At 40.4% G+C, this 22,248-nt stretch overlaps 1 protein-coding gene across 1 annotated transcript; it reads right to left on the bottom strand.

Moving 5' to 3' along the window:
• Positions 1-8,671: 8,671 nt before the first annotated feature.
• LOC134531393 (uncharacterized) lies at positions 8,672-21,862 on the bottom strand. Its single transcript, XM_063367097.1, has 3 exons — positions 21,797-21,862; positions 13,213-13,529; positions 8,672-11,343 (listed from the first exon to the last, which is right to left on the bottom strand). Exons 2-3 carry the CDS (start codon positions 13,525-13,527, stop codon positions 10,837-10,839), a joined length of 822 nt encoding a protein of 273 aa, XP_063223167.1. The 5' UTR covers positions 13,528-13,529; positions 21,797-21,862; the 3' UTR covers positions 8,672-10,836.
• Between the last annotated feature and the right edge of the window lie 386 nt (positions 21,863-22,248).

Genomic DNA, 22,248 nt, shown 5'->3' with positions numbered 1-22,248 from the left:
CCACAATTCAAATAATTAAATACTACTATAAAACAGTTGTTAAGCCTTAAGAACAAAATTACCAGGTGCTACCTTTTAATTGAGCACCTGGAACGTGTTTTTTAGCTTATAATAGAGCAAATTAAGTTGATATAAGTATTTGGCGCCGACTCACAAAGGAGGTGAAAGTTTCCCTCACTTGCGAGGCGGCCATGTTCGGCAGTCTCCAACCACTTCGCGCCGGGTCAAGACGTGTGTCCGTAAGCAGCCTTCAATTTTGTTCCACCGATCGTTCACTCTGTACTTGATTTAATAACCAAACCTTTTTAATTCATTGCTGCTCACGTAGACTCGGCGTGTATTTCGCGGACCCGGGCTTATCTCGACCGTTTCCTTGGTGATTCCGCACTGCATCGCTAACCACGCAATTTACGAAACTGGCTGACTCCAGCCAACTCGTTTTCATAAAGATCGCCGTGCATATGGCTGCTGGCTACAACCTTACGTAAGTGTAGACTAGAACTTAGGATCACGCTCATTGAGCCCTCCTAAGACAATAAACTTTCAGCGCTGGCCGTCTCCGGCGAACTAGTAATCACGTCCCCACGAGACTGCCGCGGCAAATTCACAGTGTTATGATAGTGTCGTGTTTGGTTTTGTAATCAACGTGTGTTAGTGTAATAGTACAACGGCTCAGATGCCGCATTGCACATTATCATAGCTTTTGTAACGGTTCTGCTACCACGTAGTGTATGTGTAGGGAGTACAGTGTACCCATGCATACCACCGGAGAAGTCCGTGGATTAAAAGCCAATTTAATATAAACTGTGTCGTCTACGATTATTCCACACCATTCCGTCCTCCACAAGGCCGAGCGGCATAACACAGCCAAGTAGGGAATTTCAGGGTAGATTTCCCGCCGTGTACCTGGCAGGGCACGTGGGGGCAGAGTACCCACGAGCCATCACCAACGGCTTAGTGTCCCACTAGCCCCCCCCCCCCCTGGACAACAGCCACGCCGCGACGCCCGTAGCACCCGTCAGGTACTTCCCAGGCCTTCTACAGAGGACGGGTGACGGCAAATGTTAATAGAAACCTCTATCGCTGACATTACTTCTCAGACACATTAGAAATCATATTTTCTCATAACTTCACAAAAATGGCCCATTGTCACAGACAGAATGTGTATTAGTGCCATCACCAGTAGTGGCTGAAACCCAGGGTAAACTTAGTTGATGCTGGCATAAATTGAAAAATTAATTGTCGTAGGTCATTGGATTAATGCATTGCTTAATGGAAAAAAAACTAACTAGGTAACAAGTTTAATACACCCTACTCAGCATAAGTGGATGATTCATGAAAATGTTAGACTGCAAACTAGTATATTAGCAGTGTATAGCAGTGGGTGAATGCAGCCTTGATGCGGTCGAAGGTGCACTGGGCGAGGGCGTCCAACTTGTAGCAAAACTGTGGTCAATGGTCAGTGCCGGTCCTATCAAAATTTTTAGGTGGTGCGAAATCTAAAAATGGCGCCCCTCTAAATAAAAAAAATATTGTTAAACTGGTTGCTTAATTTTCCACCAAAAAAAGCAGCCGCCTCAGATTATTAAGCCGAATTACTGCTGTCTAAAATGTCAAATCTTAGAAATGTTCGTTTGACCAGTTTGTGCGATTACCTATATGTGATAGATGTAGTGGACAAATGACAAATAATAATAATAATAAATATAATGATTGTTAAATTTAATTTATTCTATGTTCCATGCAAACATTAATCAAAAAGTATGTAGACATGTAGTAAAAATATTTAAAAAATACCTAGATAATCAGTTTTCTAGCTTTAGCACTTGCAAATTTTTTTATCAAGTCAGAATAATTCAACTTTTGGGCAATAGCATTTTCTATAGCCAAATTTCAAGATCGGACAGTCTTTCCTGACACATAGTAGTCCGTAGGTAGGTTTTTAAAAGTTTTAATTTACTGAAACTTCGTTCTCCTTTGGCAACAGTTATAGGCACAGTTAGCAAGATACGAAGCACTGTCCATACATTCGGGAAAATATCTTGCCAATCATTTTTTTATAAGTCGAAGTACTTTTATTGGCTCTCCTGACTGAAGATCTCTTAGTAATGGGTTCAGGCTCACAAGTTCTTCAACCAATTCATGACCAGAAACGTCACATTTTTCTCCATCGGTTAAAGTGATTTGCAATTCGGCACAGGCTTTTTCCAACATGGATTTTTCTGGAATTATTTTAATGTCGTATAAAAATGACCATGTATCATTGAATTTTGACAGTTGAAAACGTGTAACCAATGTATTCTCAATTGTGTCTATCATCGGGTAAAAAACGTTCATTTTATATAATTCCTCCGGATCATTATCTTTGAAAGATTTGTGCAATGGGAGTGCATGATTTGATGTAGGCTTTTGGATATACGCCATTGCTTAGCTTCGTATTCAAATAACAGTTTTTTTTCTTCGCGATCGGACTGCCTTAAAATCTTTGTTTATTTCGGCTAGAGACGCTATTTCTTTAGCAGTAATTAGAGTTGAGGAAAAGCTACGGTACTCTTTCACGAATTCCGAACGGTTTTTCAGTAATTGCGATGCATTTGGTAAGTCCATAGTTTCAGACTGCATAGCTTTACTTACAATGTTTACTTGAAACAATATATCATACCAAGCCACCATTGTAATTATGAACTCAAATTGCTCCATATTCTGAATAAGCGACAATGCCTCTGATGCTGCAACTAAGTCATTAGTTTCTTCATGAAGATTTTGAAGGGCTTCACGAACTGAAGTGAAGTTAAAGCGAACAGCAGCAAGACTAGAAACTCTACTCTCCCAGCGAGTTTCACAAACTTTTTTTTAATGATAATCCGTCTATGTGCTTGGATATCACTTCCCACCGTTTGGTTGATCCAGAGAATAAAACAAATAGTCTTTGGAGAAATCCAAATAAAGAAACAGATTTAACGGAACTTTTGGCTGCATCTGCTATCACCAAATTCAAGCTGTGGCAGCCACATGGGTTAAAAATTGCCCGAGGATATAGGTTTAAAATTCTGGTTTGTACACCTTTGTTCACTTCTATCATATTCGCTCCATTATCGTAGCCTTGACCTCTACAATAGATGATGTCTAAATCAAATTCTTGTACAATCGAATCAAGAAAGAGGCCAGTGAGTCCTGCTCCCGAAGAGTCACTTACTGGCTTGTAAGCAACAAAACACTCTCGCACTTCCACTTCTTCTTCATTAACGTCAACGAACCGAAATGCTAGTGACATTTGTTCAATGTGGCTTACATCAGGAGTGCAGTCCATAATGATGGAGAAGTATTTAGCTGACTTTACCATATTCACTATATTATTTCGAACTTCACTTCCAAGTAAGCCAATTAATTCGTTTTGAATGCGTTTGCTGAAATAGTGGACATTAGTCTCTTTATTTACAACACGGCGGAGGTGCTCCATCATCACATTGTCAAATTTTCCTAATAATTGCACCAAACCCAAGAAGTTGCCATTATTAGGGGTGTATAATGTTTCAGAGCTCCCTCTAAACGCCAAATTATTGCCTGCCAAGAAGAACACTATCGAAATCATTCTTTCGAGGATAGCAACCCATCTCGATTTCTCATCTTCAATCTGTTTTTGTAATTGTTTGTCTATCCCGCTACAGTTCTTCAACCTAATCGATGCTTGTATCCAACTGTTCAAAGCACGTCGGTGATCTGAGGATGTTTCGTGTGTTTTGAGACGCGTTGATAAGTGCCGCCAGTCGTCAAATCATTCTTTTCCCAAATTAGAGTTGGGGTTTGTGTTGAGTAAACGACAGCAAAAACAATATACTTTATCTGCAGATTTAGAGTACACAAGCTATCTTCTTTTAAAAATCTCCCCATTTGGCATTACTTTTTCAAAATGCGAATTTGAAAAATGACGGCCGTCATAATTCTTTGGGTAATTTTCGTTTTTCATTTCATTACAAACAGGGCCTCGAAGAAGGATTTCATCTTTTGTTGCAGAGTCAATAATAAGCGGCCATTTTGAAATATCATCTAGTTTTCTCTCTTTAAAAGATGATGATAACGATTCATCTGTTACAACTTCTTCTGTAATATTTTGAGATGCAGATGAGGTTCGAGGAACAGCTAAATCTTCTTGAAAATGGTGCTGTGTATCTTCAAGATCAGAACTTTTTTCAAGCGGGTCTTCTTCTATTGTGTTGATATTGAAGTTGTGGTGATGAAGGGTCAGATAACTTTTCGACTCTCAAAAATTTTGATAGCAAATTTGCAGATTTTTCAGTTTCGGCTTGCTTTATCCGTTTCCTTTTTAAGTTTTGTGCACCAGACAATTTTTTTGAAGACTGTGACATGTTTTTTAATTTGTAAAAGACACATTTAACCATCACTCGTTACATACATGATATCAGGAAATCAGTGACATAGAATAGGACATACTTGAGTTAAAGATTTAAATTCTGATGTGCGATAATCTATTCCCACGGACCCACGCGATCGAAATCGCCGGCAGTAGCCAGTTATAAAATAATTAAATTAAGTTTTTTCCTTTATTTAAGTTCAGGGACTATTTAAAAACCCGTTTTTTGCACTTTTAATTAATTACGGACCTGTTTTTAACCACCTTTATTTATCCAACAGTTAGTATAACTGATTGATTTTTCATTTATTTTCCATTCAAAATACGTAAAAACTCAGTTACGCTAATTGTCACTTAAATAAAGGCAGTAAAACAGGCCCTTAGACAAAACGTTTTTTAATAGTTATTGGACAAAAAATAAATAACTTTAACAAGAGTGATATATAATATATAGAAGGCCTATACAAATTTGTTAAAACAAACTAGTACTTACACATTTACCACCTTATATATAAAACGCAGTATAGGCAAAGATTAAATAATAGTTATTACGTAACAGGTACATCACTTCCATACAAAAGCTACCATACATACACTATAATAAATACACTACAAAAGCGCAGTACATCGGGCTGCAAGGAGAAACGTACTCGACGAACGCGCATAATCATTAAATGCCTAATACACCGTGTTTAATCTCGCCGTGTGGTTTCGTTCGTTGATAAGTGGATATGTCTTATCGCAGTACCACAGAATACACTAGAAAGTAGTGGTGCACTGATATGACTTTACCGATTACCGATTCTTGAAACGTACGCTTTATATGGTAATAAATTATTACGCTATTCATTTTTGGCCTTTGTGTATAATCATATGTTAACATTTAAATAAGTTAAGATTCTTATCGGAAAATAACTGTACTAAAATAACGGAGATAATTTCAGAACGATTGCGAACGTTTAGAACAAGTAAACGTTAATAACATTTCAATGCAATGTATATGTATGGAAATTAAGTGTCGCCAACGTCTTGTCGCAATATGTATTTCTTATTCGTTAAAACAAACATCGCCGAACATGCACGAAGACGCCATATATACAAAACTTTGGATACGTTGCTGTTAATATGCGATTAATCGGTATCCGCATCTGTGCTGCACTACTAGAAAGGAACTTATATAAACAATACTTACCTACTTCTGTTTTCTATTAAGGATTCTTCTGTAATAATCTAACGACACACACACTGTACAATACAGATATACACTCGCGCATGTTTGAACGACTTGGCAATTCAATAGACAATGCTTGCCTAGCGAAACAAGTGACGGACGAAATTTAACCCCGCGCCCCACTGTCCCCATGAACGACTGGAAATTGGAAGACTCAGGCGCCAAGCAGTTCAAGTAACGGCTGGATGAAGCGCCACTGTAAACTGTGGGACACAGGATGTAAATAAACAATTGCTAGTAATGTAATACGAATGAGCCACGTTAAAAGAGCTGTCGTACACATTATCATTATTAATTTGGATTCATTCAATTTGGAGATCTGACACCGTGATTTCGGAGGGCGGGTACCTCAATTCGTCCATTTTCCCGTGAGACCGATCGTCACCGTCGTTCGTCTCATGTGTCGGTTGATTTCGGCGCCCCCTCCCTTGATGGCGCCCGGTGCGGTCGCACCGCTCGCACCGCCCTAGGACCGGCCCTGTCAATGGTTGCATTTTCATCTGGATGGCAGCTACGATTTTCTGTCAAATGTGACATGTGACAGTGACATTCGAAGGTGGATTGTTTGTTCTGCCCGAGGTCAGTGAACTCCAACAACACACCTTTTGTAGGTTTCTCTTCATGGCTATGGCCTGGTGTGCGTATTATTCTATTTAGGTGGGTCGGTAGAACCTGAGGAATAGCTGTAGTTTTTTTTTTTTCACGTAGTAGTGTTTTCATTGTTGGTAACACTGCTGTCAGGTCCATGTTTGGTGAGACATGCCTGAATAATTGTAGCGTGTGTGCGATAAATTACTCAACTGGTTCGCAGTTTCATTGTTATGACCCGTATACTTGTGACATGCACAATATTGTACAAAGATGTCAGTGGATTCCGGATATGGCTTACCAATGTGGCCCCAAAGGGCCCACCAGAAATAGACATGGCCCCCACAAGGGTGGGGCTGGGTGGACCCGTGGGTCCAAGGCCCGGGCCTGGAGGGGGCCCAGGCCCAGCCTAATTTTATTTTTCTGTAACAATTTTCATTTTAATTTCAGTGTGTGAAATAAATATACATACTCGCTGTGGTTATTTAAATGTAAAATTTTTTTATGACTAATGCTGTTTTTGGATTTATAAAATAGTAACCTAATTATACCCTTTATTTTCAGGTTAAATAACATTCTTAAAAGAGTGTAGGTAAGAAATAACAGTGCAATAATAATGTAGCACGTGACTGTAAAATTGCACCCCCCCTCCCCCTATGATCCTGGGTCCAGGGCCCGTAATCGAATGTGGGGGCCATGTACAGTACCCATCATATTGGCCAGCCTTTAATTACCAAGTTTTTTAATTTTCACCAAAGACACCCAGTCGTCGGGTTAGGCAACACCACAACACACGAACAAAAAAAATTAAACGTGGGTGACTACAACTATCATGATAACCACACCAGTTAACAAGTTTTGACTTTAACTAGTATTTAAAATAGCAAGATGGCGGGGTCTAATACCTCTTAATGTACAACTTTTCAAGCCACGCAATAGAAAAAAATCATCATTTTAAGACTGCCTGTACATTGGCAATAACTGTAAATGTACCTGAGCGTACTGCCTAAATTTCTCAATAGATTGATATTAATTTCAACCAACTATCAGGGTAAACTCATAGATAAAAAAAATCTGGAAACTCAACCCCGCGAGGTGGTCTCGCCGAGAGACAGGCTGGTGGCTCCTGCTGGCTGTGGTCAGTGGTGTGTGTGGCTAGGGGCGGTTTCTGGACACTGTTGGCGATCACGTTTGTGCCGCGATGGAATTATCAGCTGCGAAAGTGTTGTCCCTAGATTATCTTGTTTTCAACTTGTGCTGATTAAGAGGTGATACTTATTATATATTGTTACGAACGTGAGCAAGGCCGGGACATGTTGACAGCTGTGGAGTTACGCGAGCCGCCGACACGTGTTTCGAGAGATTTCTGCCGTCGGGTCGGCGCGGAATGACGCGACTGGCCCCGGCCGCGCTCGCGAGTTCTGGAAATTGCGGCTGATATATAAAAAGAGGACGTCGGCTTCAGCAGGGGAGTTCAGAGAGAGAGTTCAGGCGGGAGCCTTCCCGCGGCGGAGCTTCCTGGGTGATAGTGCCGCGGGTGCGGCAGAGTGGCGAAGTCCTTGGACGAAGGTTCCAGGGCAGGGAGTGAGTGAGTTCAGTGGAGTCGGGAGTTTTCCCGCGGCGGAGTTTCCGGGCGATAGAGCGGTGAAGTCCCTGGACGAAGGTTCCAGGGCGAAGAGTTCAGTTCCGGGTTATAGTGTCGCGGGCGCGGCGAAGTTCCAAGCGAAGTTCCGAGCGAGGCGTCGAGTGGGATCTCGGCGAAGGCAAGTGCGTCGGCGGCGGCGGTGTGCGGCGACCGAGTCCCGCGGCTGAGATCCACGAGGGGTGCTGCGGCGAGAGTTACGCCAGAGGTGCGGCCCAGCGAGGTTTGTGGATTGTAAGAAACGAGTGACTGGTGAAACAACATTTTTAAGTGCAATTGATTATTTGGCCATTTTTATAAGATTATTTATAAGTGACATAAGTAGTGGCAATAAATAAAACTGTGTAGTGTAATAAAATCTTTAATTGGGCTATCCTTTACGAACCCGCGGTAAATCGTAACAATATGGAAGGCTTACACAAAATATGAGGTTACATTATTAAATGACAGTTACACATTTTCTAAATATTAAGTATGAATCCAAATTATGACTTTCGCAGTAGGCTGTACATAAATTACCTTCATCAAGCCTGTAAAATTTTCATGGAATTTAAGTTTTTCTGCACTCATGTAAGTATACATAAATAACTTGTACAGCATGATATTTATTTAAATTTAGTATTTCGAAATGTTCCATCCAAACGATGAATTACTTGACTTGCTTTTAAAGTCAATAATTTCATCATGTTAGATGCTGAAAAACTCAGTCCCATTCAAACGACTGTTTTTTTTTTTCATAACGCTTTCAAAGCTGTACGACGTCCACTTATTTGTCGCCGTTACAATAAAAACCTACTGCTAACATAGTGACTAACAATATTGTGCATACTCAAGACACTTTTGTTTTCGTTATCAATTTATTTGGTATAATTTACATGTAAACAATACGTTAGAGTACAAATTCATATACAATACATTTTTTGTAGCATTTAATATTTACCTAAGGAAAAAATCAGAAATACATTTCAAAATTATTTGAAATGAAGTAACAGTAAAATACAAAAAAAAATCTTCAAAATATTTTTTATACTAGTCATTATTTACTAAACACATCAAGTTATCATGGCAACCATTTTATAATTTATAGAAAAGCATTAGTTGGCAAAAGTGGGGAGGTTATTTTATGTATACTGAACCTCCTCCTTTTATTATACCACTGTGGTATGTTGGGTTAAATACATGTCTTGGAAAAAGACACTAAACTATTAGTAATTTTAAGTGGATGTAACGAATAATCCGGCTGGTATGCACAACGAACGTTAACGGAGTCACGATCACCAGCTTTTTAGATTGGATGAAACCGGAATAAATATCACAGTGGTTTTGAGTGGCTTATCAGAGATGAGATGATAGTACACAGACTGCCCATCGCTTGAGCTTATGGGAAACAATATTTAAAAAAAAAAGGTCGGTGCGTGATCGCCACGCTAGTTAAAATGAAACTTCACAGACGTAGGGGTGGGATATTTGTAGGGAACACATATGCAAGTATTTAGACGTTCATGCGATGATTGTACACGAATGAGAGTGTGTAAGAAAGTGTGCAACTACCTGTGTCCGAGTGGACAAGTGTGCGAGTGTTCTGTAAAGCAAACTTACCGACGAGCACTGCTGTTCCCATCTGGGTTTTCAGCAAGTTATTTTGTAGTTAAAATATGATACATTATATTCGCTTTGAACTTTTCGTTACCCTCCGAGCTTGACAATTTTCATTATCATCAGACGATGTCATCACCCCGATTTACGGTATCCCAGAAGATCCACTTCAAACTGCAGAAGCGGAAGGATTGCATGGTTGCTTCCACGTTGCGTAGCGCAATGAGATTTCTAATCGCATGGAAGACCACGAGAAGTCCTAAGTTGCAAATTAAACTCTAACTACTTAACAAAGTGACGTGTTGGTGTATTTAGTGAAAGTTTTCGTATGGCCAGCGAGGGTTATCCTGCACGAGATCTTTCTTTGAGTGTCGTATGCCTGGACGCTACTCACCATCGCACACTGTACAACGTCCTTATTCCCTATGTGTATTAGGCCTGTAATGGACGAGCATATGAAATGCGCAAGAACGCACCTCACCTGGCCGGAAGGCGTAAAGTAAACTAGCGTGTTACCCACGCGCGTGACGGCATCATCGGCGGGACCGACGCATAGAAAGCATGTCGCGTTGGACAGGCGCATGTCAGAACCTGCAAATGCAATAGACGAGTGTCTACCCGCTGGCGCGAGGTCCGGGGCTTCCGCAGTTTATAGCTTTTGAAAAGATTTTCGTAGTATTCGTTCACTATGCTTGACGTAAAATAAATTTATTTGTGCAATTGAGAAACTGGCAAACTGATAAATGTTAGAATGAAGGGAAAAAAAAGTATTTCTTGTTAATGTCTGTGATCAAAGAATTTTAAACGGAAAACACTACTCGATAGCCTAGTCGCTAGGGCTGGGTGCAACCACCAAAGAAGAAACCAATTATTTTTCAGTAGTTTTTCAAAGAAAGCACAGACGGGCAACATATATGGATGATGTCCATCTCACGACTGGACTATGTAGCTTACACGTCGTGCTGCATGTCGAGTTTACACCGAGGCGTCAAGTCCGTCCGTGTGTGTTATCGTCTCAACAGGTCGCCCCCCCCCCTCCCCCTGACTTATGCTCATCTATTACAGGTCACGGCACAAGCTTAGCGCCGTCGAGTGTTCCAAACATGCTAACCTGAGGGTGTCAGCTGATTACCTACTGCGGCGGTTCACAGATTTGGTAAGTGGCAAACAAACGAAAGATTTTCTTATGGTTGGTTGATTGGATGATTAATATACTGCAACGTAATTAAAATATTTTAGACGCTGTATACTTTTAATAAAAAACATAACTATTAAAAAGTGAAATATAGACATTGCTTAGTTCCCAACTAGTTAGAGACAACAAAAGTGAAGCGTTCTTCAGACGCACTGTGATAATAACATTTACAACATGCATGTTAATATTCATCTCGGCCAGAAGCAGGCGAATCAGCAAGTGCGACAGCAACTCTCTGTGCAGTACTCTTCGCAGATTGGTTCCAGGTACTCGTCGTACCAGTAAGCATCCTCCTCCTCGCCGGCGCAAGACACCAGCGTGTCGTCCTCTTCGCAGTCGGACAGGGCGTCGTCCTCGTGCGGGTCGGGGTCGGCCACCACGAGGTCCACGGCCGCCTCCCCCGCCCTGCTGCCGGCGGCCACCCCGCCCAGGCTCCCGAGGACCGCGCCCAGAGCGGAGCCGACGAGCGCGGCGCGAGCGGCGCACAGCCCCCCGAACAGCGACCCCACGGCGCCGCCGACCCAGGCGCCCGTGGACCTCCCCGCCGCAGCGCCGCTGAACCCCCCGGCCCAGCCGCCGCCGATGGAGGCGGCCGTCCTGGCCGTGCGCTTGCCCAGCCGGCCCTTCTCCAGGATGTCCGCCTCGGCGTCGCGGCCCAGGCGGTAGGCGTCCACCGCCACGGCGACCACCGTCGCTGCCTCGCCGACCTTGCGCAGCACCTGCCATCAAGCAACCTCATCCTCTATAAAGACATGTGCATCGAACTGCAATCAAATATGGAAACGAATGGACATCCAAGGCATTGCCGACATATCATCAGGCAGGCAAAGAATGGACACACACACAAAAAAAGAGGCATTGCCGAAGTGCCATCATGCATGCAGAGAATGGACATCCAAAGAGTGGTATTGCCGAAGTGCCATCAGGCATGCAGAGAATAGACATCCAAAGAGTGGCATTGCCGAAGTGTCATCAGGCATGCAGAGAATGGACATCCAAAGAGTGGCATTGCCGAAGTGCCATCAGGCATGCAGAGAACGGACATCCAAAGAGTGGTATTGCCGAAGTGCCATCAGGCATGCAGAGAATGGACATCCAAAGAGTGGCATTGCCGAAGTGTCATCAGGCATGCAGAGAATGGACATCCAAAGAGTGGCATTGCCGAAGTGCCATCAGGCATGCAGAGAATGGACATCCAAAGAGTGGTATTGCCGAAGTGCCATTAGGCATGCAGAGAATGGACATCCAAAGAGTGGCTTTGCTGAAGTGCCATCAAGCATGCAAAGAATGGACATCATTTATGGCATACACTGCCAAATGAAATCGTTTATACATCACATATACATCTTAATAAATAATTATGTTTACAAATATATAACTGCCCTTCAATTAATGAGATGCTATCATATGATGAATAAACAAAACCATTCAATGAGAATATTAAGTCAACATCAAAGCTCTTCCTGCCGTTACCCAGCCTCATGAATACGGAAGGATGCCGGTGATTCATTGGCGAGTCACAATAAAACAAGAACAGTGGCGAATACAGAATTTGGCAAACGAGGAGGGGTAGATGCTTGAGTTGTGAAGTTTATATTCCAGAACAGGAGTTACCATCAGAAAAAATGTATCCCTTACCATTGAACCCTTTAAGCCAATTTGGACCCACCATCCATCATTGCAAACAGATACTTGTCTCACTACAAAAATTTTTTATTTTCCCCAATCTTTAGTGAGTTGGAAATTAAATTAGTACCTACGGATCGGATAGTGTATGGCAGAATAGGTTTTTACCATCATAAAATGATGTTTATTTCATACAATGATAACCAGGAAAGCTATAATGTACGAAGAGTAGGGTACTATGCTATTATTCTTCCACGAACCCTGATATATTGAACAGCGATGAATATCATTTATCGATTTCAGAAAGTAAAATTAATCTTGAACCGTTAATTTTCAAAGATTTCAATCAAAAACCCAATAATACAATGATAAAGTTTCAGAGAAGCTCTCTCTTTTTTTCTATAGGAACGTAATTTTTAGGCTTGCGGTTTCCACATAAATAAAGCGGAACTGAAACTATTTTGGCGTAAAAATGGCGTGATGACCTCTGAATTTGTTGATCAGGCTATAAATCCAATTTACAACAAATATGGACTTTAGAACATTTGGCAAGAAAAAAAACTCAGTTGCAAACGAATTGTTTAAAGGGGAGGGATAAAACTGAAAAACCTCATCTTGGTTTCAACCGATTGTAGACCATAACTGCATTTTATAGTTTAATATTAGATACCCGTACATGTTAATATCTCAACAGAGTGCTTAAAGCTAACAGTGACTGACAGCTGTGAATAATTTTCTTTGTTATTGGCGTTTAGCATAGAGTTAAATTTTCTGGATGGTTGCAATTGTAATAATACTGCCACACTATTTTATGGGTTCGATACGTATCTTAATTCGTGCTCTCTGCCTCAACAATGGCAAAATTCCAATTTTAAACTATTAAAATATTTGTTAAGCCTAAAAACTGTGTAAACCAAGATGGCATGTGCTTAAACCAAGGGGGCGATGCGTGCGACTCTCACCTTGGCGCCACCGCACAGGGCGCTCGCCGCCCCCGCGTGAGGGGCCCTGCCCCCGGGCAGCCCCAGGGGCACGCCGCAGGCCCCGCCGCGCGCCCTGCCGAGCCTCGTCAGCCCGCGGCTCACCGCCAGGTCCCTGCCGCCGAAGTAGCTCAGCTTCCCGCCGAAGTGGCCGTACCTCCTGCCGAAGTGGTTGAAGTGCCTCGACGAGAGCAGGCATAACTGAGCCCTCGGCAGCCGGCTGATGACCACCGTGCTCTTGACCACCCTCTGCACGCCGCCGTGCTTGGGGTGTCCGCTCCCCTCCTCTGCGCCCATGTCTGCGCAACAGTCCGACACTCGGCACCACATCGGGAAAGAGGCATTGCCAAAGAGTCACCAAGCATACGAGGAATGGACATCGTAAAAGAGGAATTGCCAAAGAGTCATCAAGCATACGAGGAATGGACATAGTAAAAGAGGCATTGCCAAAGTATCATCAAGCATGCGAGGAATGGACATGGTTAGAGGCATTGCTGAAGTGTTATCAAGCATGCAAAGAATGGCCATCGTAAAAGAGGCATTACATGGTGTTCATCAAGCATGCAAATAATGGACACCGAAAGAGCAGCATTTCCAAATGTCACAAGAGCGGTCCCAGAAAGATGTTTCGAAACTGATTATCATACAATAAAAGCATACATGTCAGAGATTTGCCTTGAAATATTTACGAATTTATGGTCTCTAATATTGAGCTTTAATACTTTCAAACAACTTTTGATGAAAGAAAAGATTAACACATGAAATTATGTATTTAAGTAGACATCAATAAACCCTCAAAAATAAAACAAAATAATATGGCCCCACCGCAGCCCTTCTCCTTTTGGAGCTGCTCTTGAAGAGTCATCAAGCATGAAGAATGGGTGCAGGACAGATGCAGTGGCTGCAAGGTCCAATGAGCACTTTTAATAGCGTTGCTTTCTTCCATGGTATAAATTTGTCACCACCTCAAAGAAAACAATTTTATCGACTTTTTGATTCTTTATTTTATCATGCACCAGTCATGTATTACGTACTGTGAAATTGTAAGAATAAAAAAGGAATAAAAACGTGGAACATTTTTTTTTAGAATGTACGCACGAAAAAGTGTCCCGTAACGCACATTGTCCCGTTACGCTGTGTCCCGTTACGCCCATTGTACGCTTGCGCCGCATCTATCTCTCTTCCTCTCGATTGGAACAACCATCGATTTGACTTTTTCGAGGCACATTAAACTTGAAACACTCCCATTCGTTTCCTACTTTTCCTATCATCGTCCTATCAACAGATTAACACAGATTGGAAGAAGTTAAATAGCAAACATGTATAAAAGTTAGCGTTAAAATAATCTCTTCGTTAAAGTAATAAACATATTTGAATTAATGAGCGCAAATAAAAGTAAATTTATCAATTAAATTGTAGATTTTATTTCACTCCTCTTTTGTATCCATACAAAATAGTGATAATTCAATAAAAATGATTCAATTTTATTCATAAAAGTATGCAATAATTTCATCAATGTTTTGTTATGACGTTGTCACGTTAAACTATTGTACGTAAACCGACTTTACAGACAACCAATTTTTTTTCTTACTACCAGCAGTGACCCGGGCCTACCCGACATTTTCAAAATTGAAGATAATAAATATTTTTTATAAAAATACAAAATTCATACTAAACGTTTATTTTATTTTAAAAAGGGCAGTTGGCAATGAAATGAAACTATACATTTTCCTGCAGATTTGTATTATTTTACATTAACGTACGAGTTGTGTTTTGATATTCATCTTATATTAACACAAGTTTAATCCTAACAATTTATTTTGTGAACTTTACAGGTATTAGAGTGTATTCTTATGATTAATATATTATACATATTGAATTTCAGAGAGAAATAAATTACTCTCAGAAAGCCACAAAATTTACCATTTTGCATCTGAATCTTAAAAATTCGCCGGACCACCTTCTGATATGGGGGCCAGACCTCCTGGTAGAACCCGGACTCCCAAAACTGTGCATACGCCCCTACGGCACAGTACGGGCTTACCCAAAAATTAATCCTGGAGCTGCCCCAGACTACAGAGCGCTGTTTCTAGTATGAAATTTTTTTTTCAAAAGAAAGGGCAGCTGCCTACGCCCTTCCCCTCATACATCCGCCCAGATACGCCCATGGTAAAGTTCCTCAACAGGAGGTAAGGACCCGGGGGCAAGTAATTTTGGCCGAAGACCCCTTAACATTACGTTTAGAATCATTCACAATTTGAAAACCTAAAGACTGAAAACATTAAAGAAATTAAATTGCTTTATAAACCCGATTTAAAAAATTCAGATATTTTTATCATTGTAAAAATTTTCAGCCTTAAATTGTACTTGAAATAAGTAAGACATTAATTGAACGTGAACCATTACTCAATAAAACAATCAAGTTAACACTGAACCACTTATAAATATAACAACAATTGAAATCTTTTTTTGCGCTTTTCAGTGTTTGTGCGCATCTCTTGATTCAATGCGTAGTGTTCCCAGATCAGTAAGTCTTTTTTAAATCCAGTGTTAATCTCAAGTTTTTCTTCATCCTACTAAGCACATTAAATAAATTTTTCTGCTTGACTAACAAAAACACGGAATGCACAAATATTGTATAATGAAACACATACAATACGAACTTAGCTGAGTTTAGAGACTGCATAGTAACTATGTTTTTATTTTGTGAGACACTTTAGGAAAATTTACGTCTTCTGTTATGTCTGTACTAATATCATTATTGTATTTTTGGAATAACTGATGGCTGTAATATTAAAATTCACTCTTGTCAAGTTTCAGATAGTTCCAAAGATAAAGAAAATATATTCAGAACTTTTAATGATAACAATCTAGAGGAAAGTATCCAAACAGATCATCACATTTTTGCAAAAGTAATTTTCAAGACCTATTTTACTGGTATGGTACGGGGATATTGCCCAACTCCCTCCGTTTCCTTCTTTACGGCTTAACTCAGGTAGTAATATTAATAAATATAGTGGCACTAACCCAGTATCTGATAAATGTATGCTACTAGCAGTTCAGCATTGAAGCGAAAAGTATGTCATTGTACCTGTCCATGTCTGCTTATCTGGCAAGCATTATAAACATCAATGGCGCATCTAAATTTGAGTAAAAAAGTACTGACCAGGTTATGCTTAGGACTAATACCTTTAAGGTGGGTTTACGATTGAAAATTAAGAATTAAGACTTAAGACTTAGTCGTGTACTTACCATATGACTATGTAAACTAGTGGAATGGTTTATGATTGTCGTGTGTGAATTTTGACGGGTCGTGTGCGAACCATATGATGACTTCAGACTTAACAGAAATGGTTATATTTTATATTTTTCGTTAAGACTTAAGGGAAGCGACCAATAACAACAAACCGGAACCTTTCAACCGGAAGTTTGTCTTATTATTGGACCGAGCGAGGCAGTATTTTGGGTTAGAATTGGTATATTTGTCATTTGTAATCATCATCCATGTCGAAAAATAGATATCCCAATTGTCAGTAACCTATTTCAAACCTGCTTCTCCGTTTCGAACAATGGCCGACAATGTGTTTTGTGCTGTGATTGGTTAGAATTAACGACTTATATGTCAATCATAAACTGGAAAATGACTTAATCGTGTGCTCGATGTTAAGTTATAATTCTTAAGGAAATCAATCGTAAACCCAGCTTTTCATATGCTATAGCTTTAATAGGAATTTAGTTTGCAATTTTCCAATTTTATAAAAAAAAACTTATCTATGCAATCAAGCCAAGAAAATATATCGCATTACACAATCCGTCTGCTGGTTGGTCTGAAAGTTATATGTAAACACTACTTCAATTTCCATAAGTAATCATATCCCACAATATGTATTTCAGGAGAATTAAAAAAAAAACGCCAGTTTGGAGTTAAAATTCAGCGAGTTTCCTGCGTAAAACGAGCACTGCGTTTAATGCGACAGTGTGATGGCAAAGTTTATGATGGAAATTGAGCACTAATGTATGCAGACAGCTGGTTTATATAAATAGTTGTGAATGATGCCCCAAACATGCATCAGCGTGGAAGTTTCATCAGTTAAGTATCCTATACATCAACTTTCCATGAAAATCTGATAAAGAACTCGATAAGGCTAAACTTTCGTCATAATAAAAAAAGATGATAACTTATCTCTGGTAAATGTTAGCTCAGTTATCGCTGGTAAATGTTAGCTCACTTATCTATTAAATTTGCGCAGTTTTTAAGAACTTTTCTGAAATGTTGTCAAGATTTTAAATTGTGGTTCAGTTATAAACTTATTCTCTCTTTTAATTGCCCACGTTTCAAAACGTGTAGACAAGTATACTCGTTCGGAAAATACGGACCTAATTTGTAAACCTTCTATGATCAAGTAAACTGTCACGTGACAACGTAAAAATAATCAAATGTTAGTAAGTGCGTATAAAGTCATGTCGCATGGCAAGAGAGAATGGTTCTGTCCCAGCTCCCATCATGACTCATTGATTTATGAGCACTGACTCATGGTACATGAGCGTGAAGCGTTGTAGATCGTGGCCAACGCTGACCCGTTTCCATAATGTTAACAGGATTGCTTGTATTCCTTAGAATGCTTTGTTTCCTCCTAATTAGCCCATTTGGACAAAAAATTAATAGAAGGAAGTTGTTAAGTGAAAAAATACCTTTGGGTATATAGCGTGATACCATATGGTGAATAATCTATGCCGTTTTACAATTAGAAAGATCACAAAAAATTAAAATAACTATTGAATTGCTTTAGGTACCATCGTTTCCAGCATCCGTTGTTCCCATATTGAACTTCAGTGATTTTTAAGACACACAAATAAGCGCAATTTTGCCACCAGTGTTGTAAACTACACTGAAATTACGCTATATTTTTACAGAAGATTACACTAATCATTCTGAAATGTGTGTGTAATGGGTGGTGCCTTTTTGTCAATTCTAAACGCGTAGCTTAAGGAGTAAACATACGATAATTCGGACCTTACTTAAATGATGCATAAGAAAAAAAAATGAACCTACCTTTGATGTCCGAATTAGTATAACCGTAATATTTGGGCAAAAGGAAAAAAAAGTGCAAATAAGGAAGGTCTGCATCTTATAGTACTTTTACTTCAACCGACTGAATCTAGCATAAGCATGTTAAAAAAAATATTAGTTAATTTAGCTTACTACCTGATACATACCCTATGGGAACGATCAATTTTTTTTGGTGAATATTTCTTTGGAAAAAAAAATTGTGTAGTAATTATTTATTATCTTGCCAAATAAATTTTTTTGTGGTCACCAAGACATAACCTACTCTAAAATGAAATAGACAGCTCTACGGAAATGCGTAGTTGTACAATATTTTCAGTATGGAGTCTCGAACTCGTGAACGATTCGATCTCGGGTCACGAGGTGCCAACCACTGCATGTCACGTAATGGTGTGCACAGTGCGCAGCTAGCTGGCGATTCCATTTCGTGAAGGATTGCAAACTCGCCGTTCAAACAGAACCGTGTTAGCACTCGTCTAACCTGCTTCACACGCGAGAAGCCTAAGATGTCCATCAAGTTCTGTCCCTGCCCGAACACGCCCGAATATTCACCTTCGGCCAACCTCGGCATTTGTTTTATTTTTGCGCAGGAAAAATGAATTCAAATATTAAAAGTGGTAGGTTAGGTTAGCTACATTAAAACACTTTAAAACACTATGGACAATTAGTTAGGTTAGTATAGCTACATTAAAATAGACAGAGAAATATAAATATATATAAATAAACCCGTGGTTGGCTGAAGTTAATTGTTCGGGTGTAATCGGGCAGGGACAGAACTTGGACATCTTAGGCTTCCCGCCAACCTACAAGTGAACCTCGCCGGAAACGGGAATCAGGGATTCCCCCCCCCCCTTTTCCCCTTTAATTCGCTGGCGTATCGCGACGTCGACAAGTCCACGCACAAACAAATGGCCACGCATGCTTGGGCAAACATAATTAAAAACAAGTGTACTTACACCTAGATGACATTTGGAGAATTTCACCCGTCCGTCGAAAGTATGAAGCTACCAAGCTTCGGACGGACGGATGAAATTTTTCGGGCCATCTTATTGGCTGCAGGTCACACGATTGACGGACGGATAATGGACGGGCTATTGTAATCCCGGCCGTAGGCTACATAGGTTCGTTTACTCGCGTACCTGCATACTTGACTTCCAGCGCTGCCAGCGCTTGTGATGTCACTTCCGGGAACAAGTAAAAGTGCATACTTCAGGTGAATTCGGACACGGCCATAATGAGGGGCATAAATCTGTAGGGGGGGGGGGGGCACGGCTCGTGAGATTTTTCGTGCGTGTTTTTTAACAGACACAAGTCTGGATTGGGTGCTTGTATGTTGTACACTGTCCGTATTTTGGCCTACATGCGTGCAATAAGAAGAAAACTTTAAAACATACAGAACGTTTTCTATAAAACATAGTTTTGACTTCTAAGTTTATCAACCCTGTTTCGCAGTCACGATTTTGAAAGCGCGAGGGAAGCCGGGTCCCACTGCTCCCCCCCCCCCCCCCAAACGGATCTACGCTCATGTCCATAATAAAAAAAAAATCCTTTCATTGTAATACGTATCGCGTGGCGAACGAACGAGAGTGGAAGATTAAAAAACGGCTGGAACATCGCACGGCACATGTTCCTTTCTCTCCGTACCTACTTTTCTGATGTAATCACACTGGCCATTGCAGTTTCTTGGCACACTTGTTAGCTAGAACGGACACGCAGAGTTCTGGAAACCCTGATATTTTTTTAACTACTTCAAATGTTGTTTAGGACTTCGCTTTAAAAAGTAGTTAAAGAGACTTCACATGTACCCAAACGTGCATGGCAGTTTATTTAACTGCTCATGGAAGTATATTTTTGTGAGCATTAAGATTGGCAATACCAAAATTAAAAGAAAGTAATCAGGCCTAGAAGCCAGATTTTTAAGCTCGATTGATTATTCAGTGTTTACATAACTGGGAGCTTTTATTGGCTATTAATGTCTCATATACATGCATAGATTATTTTTCTTTAATAAGAAATGGCTTAAAACATAAATTTGTTACTATTACGTCCATTCTAATCTCTAATGGACCTGACACAAAATAAAAGTAATTCCAGAAGCCTAAACAAGGTGATGTATCAATAAAAAAAAGGGTATTTCAATAACTTCCTATTAACGTTATAAAAGACAATACAAATGTGGGATAATTCACTTTAATGTACAGATCATTGTCAGGGTGTATTAGCAGTAGCGGATCCAGAGGGGGGGCTAAGGGGCTCAAGCTCCCTCCAAAAGCATCTGGGTCCACTATTGTTTTTGTGTTTGCCTTGATAAAGCCTAGCCTCAGCTGGGTCAAGCCCCTCCCAAACCAAAATCCTGGATCCGCCACTGTGTATTAGTGTTAGTGATGGATGATAAGTGCGACGTTCGCCGGTGCTTCTAGTGCAGTATCGCCTCTAAGCACAAGGCTGTAGACTGACGCGCTGTCTTCTCATTGTGCATTGGGCAACTTTGATATTTCATAGGTAACCATAAAATTTCATGACGTAGAAATGGAGATAAAGGTAAAATGCAAGTTACGTGAGTGCTTTCAAGAATCGGTACTCGATGTTTCATGCCTAAAAATTATTCAGAAAACACGCGTTTTAGCAATTTTCACTCTTGAAAAAGTACAGTTCAAAAACGAAATCCAGAATTATAACTACTCGTCCGCCCTTTGCATATTATTAAATGCTTTTCGTAAACATACACCACTCTCAGATATCTCGAGCAGTTTATGTATCGCGTGTTTTTGATGTGACAACATCTAATAAATCGATGAACGCCGGCTGCACGCAAGTAAAAGTGTCCCGTAACGCACATTGTCCCGTTACGCTGTGTCCCGTTGCGCTCATTGTACGCTTGTGCCGCATCTATCTCTCTTCCACTCGATTGGAACAATCATCGATTTGACTTTTTCGAGGCACATTAAACTTGAAACACTCCCATTCGTTTCCTACTTTTCCTATCATCGTCCTATCCTTAACAGAATAACACAGATTGGAAGAAGTTAAATGGCAAACATGTATAAAAGTTATAGTTAAAATAATCTGTTCGTTAAAGTAATAAACATATTTGAATTAATGAGTGCAAATAAAAGTAAATATATCAATTAAATTGTAGATTTCATTTCACTCCTTTGTATCCATACAAAATAGTGATAATTCAATAAAAATGATTCAATTTTATTCATAAAAGTATGCAATCATTTCATCAATGTTTTGTTATGACGTCACGTTAAACTATCGTCCGTAAACCGACTTTACAGACAACCTATTTTTTTTTCCCTGAAGCTCTGCACACTGTATGTGTGCCCGGGCAGGCGGCGACAGACTGCGTTTCACTAATTTGCTGCCCATCCTACTGGCTGCCTGGCAGGTAATATTTTAAAATATTTTTAACCCTAGCGTACATCCACATGATGGGAGATCAATTTAAGAGTTGGTTTCACAGTGGTTTTTATTTAAGCAGAATCCACTTACTTTTCTAGGTATACAAACGCCCGTTGCACTTATCAGCGGCTCGCGACTCCTGTGATTGTGACGGCACATGGGACGACAAGGCCGGCGGACGGCAACCGTGGCGTGGGTCCGAGTGCCGAGCCTCGCCGAAGTGGACCGAAAGTTACCGAAGTCCAGCATCGCCGTCGCGACCTTGATTTCGTCACGCCAAGCTGTTTCCTCCTACACTCGCTCAATGGGAAGCCTTCATTTCACAGACGAGAGATCCAAACTCCCGATCGTGCATATTCGGTTGTTTTTTTTTGGTTCATTGTAACTCATGATAACTAATGGTCAATTAGGTTAGGTAAGCTACATTATAAATACTTTAAAACATTGTGGACGGTTGATTTGGTTAGGATAGCTACTTTAAAGATACTGTGAAATCAAAAATAAAAAAAGCTAGCATGAACTTTGGGGAACTTCGGGTGTGG

The sequence above is a fragment of the Bacillus rossius genome, chromosome 3, assembly GCF_032445375.1.
Source record: "Bacillus rossius redtenbacheri isolate Brsri chromosome 3, Brsri_v3, whole genome shotgun sequence".
NCBI lineage: Eukaryota > Metazoa > Arthropoda > Insecta > Phasmatodea > Bacillidae > Bacillus > Bacillus rossius.
This window is presented reverse-complemented; position numbering and strand designations above follow the sequence as displayed.